Source organism: Syngnathus acus, chromosome 1, assembly GCF_901709675.1.
Source record: "Syngnathus acus chromosome 1, fSynAcu1.2, whole genome shotgun sequence".
In the NCBI taxonomy this organism is placed as follows: domain Eukaryota; kingdom Metazoa; phylum Chordata; class Actinopteri; order Syngnathiformes; family Syngnathidae; genus Syngnathus; species Syngnathus acus.
In genome coordinates, this window is record NC_051087.1 from 12,361,770 (window position 1) to 12,371,264 (window position 9,495).

General features: G+C 42.9%; 1 protein-coding gene across 1 annotated transcript; it reads right to left on the minus strand.

Annotated features, from left to right (window-relative positions):
* Positions 1-962: 962 nt before the first annotated feature.
* LOC119128135 (E3 SUMO-protein ligase CBX4-like) lies at positions 963-6,960 on the minus strand. Its single transcript, XM_037260329.1, has 5 exons — positions 6,689-6,960; positions 6,513-6,556; positions 6,100-6,165; positions 4,424-4,490; positions 963-3,394 (listed from the first exon to the last, which is right to left on the minus strand). The coding sequence occupies exons 1-5, from the start codon at positions 6,938-6,940 to the stop codon at positions 1,991-1,993; spliced, it is 1,833 nt and encodes a 610-aa protein (XP_037116224.1). The 5' UTR covers positions 6,941-6,960; the 3' UTR covers positions 963-1,990.
* Positions 6,961-9,495: the final 2,535 nt, after the last annotated feature.

Here is a 9,495-nt window from a genome sequence, read left to right on the forward strand (position 1 = left end):
GCTATGTCTGTCTGTCTGTCTGTCTGTCTTTGTGACCATGCAATGGGAACAAATATTTATTATGCAGTAGCCATCGTATTTTGATGGAACATTAGAATTGAAAAATGACTGGGTTGATTGTTTAAAAGAAGCAACAGAGCAGTCAGTCGCGCTGCACGTAGCATGCATGACTTGCGTGCGACATTGTAAAGATATGACAACGTGACACTCAACCGCAAAATAAGAGTTCAGCTATGCAAACGAGCAGCTTGCTCCCCGAGCCCGATGTGTGGACTTTGCAGCTGTTGCGCCCCAAAACATAGCATTCTGATACTGCCGCAGCTGCTGCGAGGCGTTTTTTTTTCTCGACACCGTAGACGAGACAGAACGGGAGAGGGAAAGAACAGCCATTTTCTCCCCCTCTGTGCTTACATGCGCACTTCCACGCGTAGAGAACACACACGGTTCGAGTGGCGGACTGAGAGGAAATGATCCGTTTTACACACGTCTGACAGGCATTTGCAGATCACGTCAGTCACGCGACCAGCAAAGTCAACAATGGTGGTCAACGCGATGTTTTGGAGAGGTCAATGCATGAGCATGTCGTTTCGCTCTGCACATCTCCGCGCCCTTCAGTTTTAGAGCGGAACAGCAACCAAGTGAAATGAAGGAAATAGGAAACCGCTGCCACCGCTTTTGTGAAAAATGCACCAGGGCGCTCTCCACATGGCAGCAGTTTTGATCGAGACCACCTGCCTTGGTCGTTGATATCGGACAGTAAACGTTGGTGCGATCCTTGCATGAAAATGGTTTTAAAATAATAAATGACGGTAATAACGACCACACTTGTTTTTAAATAAAATGTTTTGTTTGTAGTCATACTTATGATAAATCTACCCATTTCTGCTATTTAACAAGCAAGCACATGAGGAGCCACTATGCTAAGCGGTGTAAAAGTCATAATATCAACCCAGCAGCAAACCTTAACTTGCAAATAATTTTATTATTGCAAAACTGTTTAGGAAGCATTCACTTAGTCTGCACACAAAACATGAAAATGCATCACTGCACTCATACAAATCACATATGTTGTAATAGTTATTCTGTTAAAACACATCATTATGGTAAAGTAAGAGTAATACAGCATAGTAAAACAAGGGCACCTCTCTGTATATGCTGTTGAGATTGCCAATGTGTTCTCAAAGTTATTTGATGAGGGTTTGATATGTCCTTATGAAACACATACTGAAGACAGCACAGATGTGCGGGCCACACAGGGCGTGGAGAATGGAATGATAGATAACCCATCTGGTGGTATGAATTGGATGGACTACACAGATAAACTAGCACAAGGATTTGTGATTGCGATATCAATCACATTGAAGAATGCAGTGCTGCAAACAAAAGATAAATCAGTAAATGCTTGCACTGACTTAACCATCTTAATGGAGTGTCGGGGGCACAGTGTCAGACAACAAAAGCAGGGACAAATAAAAACAAGAAACACTGAGCAAGTTTCATTTGACATTCTCCTCAAAAATACAAATGACACTTATTGACAAATGTGTTTTGCTTGTTAGTTTTAAAACAAGTATCTAAAAAGCATCTATCTGATCTTGTTCACACTTTTAGCTAACGCACGAACGTACGCACACATACACACACAGTGTATTTGACCATGTTTGAATATAGAATTCTTCCATACAAACATTTCTATAAAGCCTATCTTCTTTACAAGACTTTGAATGGAGACTGTAGCAAGCACAAATTAAAACAAAAAAATCATTAAGTGCATTTTCAGTTAGTTCTAACATTCTTTGCTTTCTGAACTAAGTTTGAAAATACTGCATGTGATAGTCATAACAAATGACAACTTGTCATGCAGGAAATAAGCAAATAAAGCAAAGAATCCAAATGCTTTTCTTTGTACAAAATGATACAAAAACAGGTTCTCGTATTTGCACATTCACGCCTCTGAAAATACAAATATATCTTATGTACAGTTTTACAGCTACACTGTAACATACTCCTTGAAGGTAACTGTGAGGCAGTTTGTAGTAATATCTGTGATGACTATATTCCCAAGAAACGGCTGAAAAGAGGGAAACAAAGTCTCCACTTTTCCCTTTTCCCGCTCACCAACAGTCACCGAATCAACTGTGTCCGCACTTTTTTGCTCTTCAGCCTGGGGCTGCTTTTCAGTTTGATCTTTCACTTGCGAGTCTGTCTGCGTTCCATCCTGTGTGTGCAGTTCTGGCTGGCTTCTCGCGGAAGCGGCAACTTGAGGCCTGGGCTTCACAATGCTCAAGTCAATAGGCTCCTCTTGATCATGATCAGCATAGTCACAGTGCCGCAATGAAAAGGGAGCCCGGAGGCCATTTTGGTCAGTGCTAATGCTTTGGGTGGGTGAGGAGACTGTGTGGTGGGAGCTTAAAAACCTCTTGTTACTCCCGTGCTCCTCACTGTCAGTGTCAGAAAGGTGTCGCTTTAATCTTTGAAATTCATCTTGGGCTGCTTTTTTGTCAGTGAACACAGGAACTCCGGTGTCCAGAGGCAACGAGACCGGATTAGGCTGATCGGCTGGAAGCGGACACTGACCCCTGACCTCATCGTGTTTATCCTGTTCCGTCACAGAAGGCTCAGCTTGGGCGGACTGTTGGTTTTCTTTGGTGCAATCTCCCGTGCATCCCGAGGCGGCTTTGTGTTTCTCTGCAAATCCGTTAACGAGCCCGAGATGTTTGACCAGCTTCATCTTCTCGAGGTGCCTCTCCGTGTTGTCCGCTCCTTGCGAAAACGTCTCTGCCGACTGGGATTCATCATTCGTAAGCGTTGCCGCCTCCATTCCGTTTTCCATGTATTTGCTCATGACAATAACAATCCGTCCGTTCTTATTTTTGTTTTTCACAATTTTCAGTTTGCTGCCGCTTACACCATTCTGCTGTACTGAGGCGTGGTCTTTCGGCTTCGCCTTCTCCAGTTCTTTGTGGCCGTTGAGGTCTGCCGGGAGCTTTTTCAGCTCCATGGTGATGTCCTTTACTTTGGTCAGGACGCCTGAAGTCTTGTCCCGGAACCATTTTTGCTGCAGCACAGGGGGAAGATTGTACCCTTTGACGGGCAGCTCCGGAGCCTTGACCTCTCTGGGCTTGGCAAAGACAGACTCATGCACCTGCAGGCCCGGCTGGTAGTGATGGTGTTTCTTCAGCTGATAGTAGAACTTGGTGCCATTGGCATGCTGCTCAGTCTCTCGGTCTCGGCTCATGGGCTCGTACTGATGATGCTTCTTGCTGTTCAGATGGTACCGCTGGCTCTGGGGATGCAGCTTTGGAACGGAACCGGTGTTGTGACAGCTGTCTTCTTGCAGGGATGACTCATGAAGGCCAGCAAGCATACTGGATCTCCGGGCAAAAGAAGGGACCTGTCAAGTACAAAGTCATTAATTGTTTGGTGATGGACCTCAAGTCTTGGTGAATTTATAGAAACTAGCTTTCAAAAGCATGCAGACCAAGTAAACAGCTACAGTGGCTCAACCATTGTAATTAGGATCTGGAGCGATACCTTCAGGGAAAAGCTCTTGCATATGCATGCATTAGGGTTAGTGGAATTTCATTATTAACTGAGAAATGTTGCCAAATTCCCCAGTCGGTGAAATAGTAACAAGTTCTTCTTTTCAAAGTTTGCTTCCGAGTGGCCCATGAGTTGTACTGAGAGACTACTCTTGATACATTGTATATGTAAGGTAACCTCTGCAGGACATAGTAAATCCCTTCTCTCATAGGCAACATCACACATTCACGAGCACCTCTGGTGACATTTGTTTCAAGTGTTTCCTGTGGCAGTGACCTCAGCTAGCAGGAATGCCTTCGGCATGCTTTTGTGACCTGTCATTGACTTGAGCACGTGTTACCACTGACACCTTTCCTGAGAGGAATAGAAGCATTCCTCTGAGTGCTACTCCTGACCTTTAGGGCGGGTAAAGGATACGCAAAATGTGCCATTCACGTTCTTGGAGCGACAGCTACTGTAGTTAGGTCACAATTACATTAATTTATTCATAACAAGAACCAACTTTGCATTATGCATTAAAACATGAAACGGACTGGAGTTCAGTGGATTTTTTTTTTCAAATTGAACTTTTTCAGGAATTATTTGGCCTTATTGTTAATTTCTTAGTTCTAATTCCTTTTGGAAATCACGAGGATGAGGTTCGTGACACGGTAATGAAAATTTCTCTTTGCCAAAAGAGGCTAAGTGAAGTTACAATATGGGGATCCTATGTTGCAAATTGAATGAAACAGGTTTATCATACAGTATTCACATTGCAAATAATTGTCAGACAACAAGTCTCATGTGTGTCTCATTTTAGTCCCCACCCTTTATGGAATATCGAATTCTAGTGTTACGTTGTTAATTCTTCATTCACATGCAGCACCGTATACTTTCTTACCTGAACCAGAAGGTGCTTGGGTTTGGGCCCTCTCTTGCGATAGCCCATCAGCTGCTCTTGACGTTCCCTGTGAGAGAAACAGCAGGTTGTGATGGAAGCCACCTTGTATTGAGCAAAGTTGCTGTCACACGGCAACGCACTGTATAATAAATGATACGGACGTGAGTCCGACTGGACCTACTGATCTGCAGTCAAATGAGACCCGCCCTGCCAAATGAACACGCCACTGGTTTGGGGAATATATCTAGGCACTAAAGGGTATAGGCCCTTGTTGACCCAACTCTCTATACTCTTCTCTCCATAGCAGTAACTCAATACTGCAGACAGAAGTGATGTCAGTCCCCTCCCCCCATCCGCCTCCCTCACATCTAATTACAGTGACGACGCAGTGTATTTTCATAGTCTGGCATTCGGACAATTTGGCTCCCCGTAGAGACATGCAATTAGTTTCAATAAAATCTCTCCTTTAGCGAGAGAGTGAGAGAGAGTGAGAGAAAGAGAGAGGGAGGTAATTGCTAAAACAGACGGAGAGCGATGTCCATGTTAACATGTGACCTGCGCCTGAAAGGTTGCAGTGTGTGAAATAACACACAGGCTTAGAGAAAAGCCAGTGACAGGTTAACACAATATCCATCTAAAATGTTCAGTTATTGAGGCCAGAGACTTTTTAAGCAGTTAGCCAGAATTTGACCACAGAAACTCTACTAATATAGAGCACAAGGAAGTTGGTCACATCTTGACATTTTTAAAGATCATGTAATTTATGACTCCAATTTAGCGGTAAACAAAAAGTTCCTTTCTATGTGCATTTTCAACAAGTTAGAAACAGATGACGACAAGATGTTTAGCCTAAAGTCGTCTTCTTCCTCCCAAACTAGTGCTACTATTACTTCATGAGGATATTGGCCTTTCACCGGCAGAAGTGAGAAAGCTATCTCTCAGACTCGTACGTGCACTTTCAGTGTCTTGTGAGCATGACTCGTCCAGTGTTCATTAACTATTGTTGAATAGATACCAAAGGTGATACTGATAGTTTGCAAAACGGCCAATTTACTTTGCAAACACGCGAGGAATAAAACACTATGATATGAATGTTTGAAGTGTGTGCAAGTTCATTAGAATCACTAACCAGACAACAACATTCCACAGGCGCTAACAAAAGCATTTGTGCTAAATACAATGAAATAAAGTACATTAAGTAGTCAATCCATGTTCTGTGGAAATTGTCACAGTTGCATGTGATGACTGGATGGTGGGACACTCAAGCATGAGAACCTGATGCTGACATGCAAAGAAAGCTCATCTGACAAAAGGGCGTTGATGCTCCACTTGGCTCTGACCTTTCCCCCGATTTGACCCTACGATGACACCGGTTTTAATCCTAATCCGGTATTTATGACGGTGTCGAATAACTGACACATGATGCAGACAGTTTATCGTCAACACCGGATTTTCCTGGATGTTTGCCGAGGCGGCAAAGTTTATGCTATAAACACACGCAAATCTTGCTTAAAACATGTCGATGATTGAAAGAGGTGAAGTATTGTGTTGAAAACCGGAAAAGTCAGGACAAGTGGATTTAAACATGTATTCTCATGCTAACGCAAACCGAAGATGTGTTTTGGCACTTGTAAAGCTGGTTTTGTCCGACTGCTAAAAAAAATAAATAATAATACCTGTCTTCAAAAGCATCGAGTAGCCTTGGATCCAGAATGTTCTCTTCTGGTTCCCATGTATTGTACCTGTTTGCAGAGGTGGTCATTAGTAGACAAACACAAGACACATCATAATTGGCACGAAAAAAACCCAACTGGTTGATTTAAGACTAGTTAGGTGACATTGGTAAACATGCGGAAACATACCGGCTATAATCAACCACCAGTAACTTTGAAAGGCCTAGTGTACACCGAACGACAAAATGAAGAAGCGGTGTGCATGTCTTTAATTTGAGCTATTGTGCATTGCACACATAGTAAACTTCCAACCATCAAAGAGTCTAAAGCGTTAATAAAAGCAAACCGCCCATGATCTCAATCGTTACGATGTGACAGTTGCAGAAACCATTGCTGACGTTTATGGGGTCACTTACTTTGGGGACCATCCACGCCACTTGACCAAATACTCAACCCTTCCCTGTTAAAAGACAAATGAGCAGCATAAGCGGCGACAAGAACACGCGGTTCGGGTCATCGTAAAACATCACGTGTTGTCAGAAAATGTAAACAGTCCGAGCGAAGAGGAAAGCTTGATTTTCACGCGACTAACCTTCCGGCTACGCTTCTTCTCGATGCTCTCCACCGCAAAGACATGCTCTCCCGCGGCGGGAAGCTCCATTTTCGCATACAAGCGCAGCGTTTCGTGTGGCTGTTTTTTTTTTGGTCCTGCTTTCCTTTCTTTCGACTTCCGACACCTTATTTCCTCCAAATGGAAAAGCACAAGAACGTTCCTTCGCTTTCTCCTTGGACACTCACTCTGCAGCAGTGGAAGGTTGGAAGCTGCGGCCAGAAAACACTTCATGCAAAATAGCCGTTTGTGTGACGTCAGACGATGGGGCGGGCACAAGGGGGCGGTGTTACTTGGGTGCTGATTTCACGGACGGTTGGACAATTAGGAATTTTGAGGGGTTATTGGAAAGATTCTTCAAGAATAAAAAAAAAGTATAAAGTATATATTGACCCAAAAATACATTCCGAACAGATTTTTTGCTTTGTGAGCAGATCCTTTGCCATTATTTTCTTTTCTAATTCACTCTAAAATGTTATATATTTATATATTTATTATTATTTATATATATTTATATATTTATAATATTTTTACAAAATAGCATTTTGAACATATGACAGAACACTCAATGACACTGATCTCCATTCCCATCTCTTTGACAAAACTTGGGCACTTCTCGTCATGGTTATGTTATGAAAGAGCCATATTTAGCTCATAACCGTTATCATTGTCGTCGTAAAAAGAAGGGGCATAATTGAAATCATTTTGTTGTTGACAAAAACAACAATGTGGGCCAGCACTGAGGGGCACTCTAATGCTAGTGGACAAGCCAAACGGAAGGTGCATTTTCAGGGTTTAAGTATAGCTAGCTAGTTAGATAACTGCATGTCACAATTCACAGTTTAATGCTACTGCAGTTCAACATTGGAGTAGACTATTACATAGTTCTCAGACTTTGCTCATGCTAGCAGTTATCTTCAGACATGCATAATGTTATTTAGAAATTTCAAATCTCTGTATTCACTTTGCAGTTTGGAGAAGCCTTAATAAGATGTCAACGTAACCAATATGGTGTATTGCACAGTGCTCAAGAGTTGTGTAACAATTCCTGTTTGCAACAAGATCATTTAAATATACATCATAAAAGGCAGAAAATCTCTCTCTCTCTCTCTCTCTCTCTCTCTCTCTCTCTCTCTCTCTCTCTCTCTCTCTCTCTCTCTCTCTCTCTCTCTCTCTCTCTCTCTCTCTCTCTCTCTCACGCGCACACACACACAAACGTCTCTTTTGTCTCGGTTTTAACCCCATAGCTGTTCATTTAGTGCTCAGCAGCATTTGAGCGGTATTAAAAAATACGAGCTGTGGTGAGACAGTGAACACATCTCCCCTGGTTCCTGTGTGTGGAGATGAGGGTGGCAATTACCATCAGTTGCCATGAAAAGATGAGGTGCCATGCATAGCCTAGGAGCGTTGCACATCTACAATACAACGTAGATATGCATTATTTTTTCTGACCTCTCTATTTCCATCCAGTATTGACCGCTGATGTAAAACAAACGTGGACGGTGTTCACACATTTAAATGACATTGATACAAAACAATTAGACATAAACGTACAACATTGGTAATCAACAACAAATTGGGTAAGCGCGTGGATTAATTTTAACTGCGCGGAATATGAAACAGATACGGGGGTGAGTGTACATCACATCCCCCGCCCGCTTCTCGAATTGCTGAAGTTCAATGTGGGGGCGGGTCCTGTTTCGTAAATAAAGAGTCAAGGTCACACGCGGAGATGACATTTCTCTTGGCACCGTGACGTGCCAATTTTCTGGTGAATTTTCGTCGTGTTGCGTGAGAAGTAGGTCGGGAAACAGCAGGAGGAGGGCTACACGTGCACCATCGCAGATGTTTACTAAAATTGTCATTAAACATTGCATTTTGAAAGCCCATAAATAACAAGAAAACCTCAAAAGGCCCGAATTTGCATTGCTTCATACATCGGCACCCAATAAAATTTAGCAGCGGAGGGAGAAGGAGGCTGCAATGGTCGATCTATTGCAGTGAGGCACGACTGTCTTTCCTTATTTGGAAATGGGCGAAGCTTGACGTTAGATTATCACACCTAATGGCCGATTATTGCACTTGAACCATTGCACTTGAACTATCTGAAGACTACGTGTTTTCAGTGGCCGGGCATGGATATTTTGCCTCCGAGCTCCGACAACCACTGGTTGTCTGAGGGAGGCGCGCGCCACGTATTCCGCGCGCACTACAATGTACACACTACGCACCCGGTTTCAGTTGATTCGCATGAACGGTACACTTGCGGAAACAAACATTAAAAAAAAAAAAAAGGATGGGGCCAACTGGAGGCGTGTGTGTTTGTGCGTATTGGTGTGTGCGTGTTTCAAAGATGTGAAATAATGCCGCGATTTTATCGCTCAAGTAGTTGCCACCTGCCTATATCAACAAAATGGTCGGCATATTTGTGAACCCATGCATTTTTTTCTAATCTGATCCGAAATGGTCGCGGGAATGTACCTGTAACATCGACGTTGGCTTCCTCGAAGGGCAGATTGCACAAGCACGCATGCAAGAATTTGTCAACTTTGTGGACTGTCAGATTAAGTGCATAAAAAATGAGAAGATCTGCGTTCTAATAATGAAGATCTGATCAAGCCAAAATAGAGGGACCCCCATTTTCAAAATTCTTTCTCACTCTTGCAATAAACAAGTTTCTCTTGCTGTCCCGTCTGGCATTTATAGAACAAAAAAAACCCCCGTACATTCCAAAAGTGCTGCACAATTATGCATTTGGCAGCACAAATATATGCCAGCACTTTGCCGTA

What these genes read in the sequence shown, in the direction of transcription:
- LOC119128135 (XM_037260329.1), bottom strand. Translation starts at nt 6,940, where the DNA reads ATGAAGTGTTTTCTGGCCGCAGCTTCCAACCTTCCACTGCTGCAGAGT. An exon ending in AGAAGAAGCGTAGCCGGAAG is followed by an intron (nt 6,557 to 6,688) that starts GTTAGTCGCGTG and finishes GTCTTTTAACAG; the next exon opens with GGAAGGGTTGAGTATTTGGT. An exon ending in CCAAGCACCTTCTGGTTCAG is followed by an intron (nt 3,395 to 4,423) that starts GTAAGAAAGTAT and finishes TGTACTTGACAG; the next exon opens with GTCCCTTCTTTTGCCCGGAG.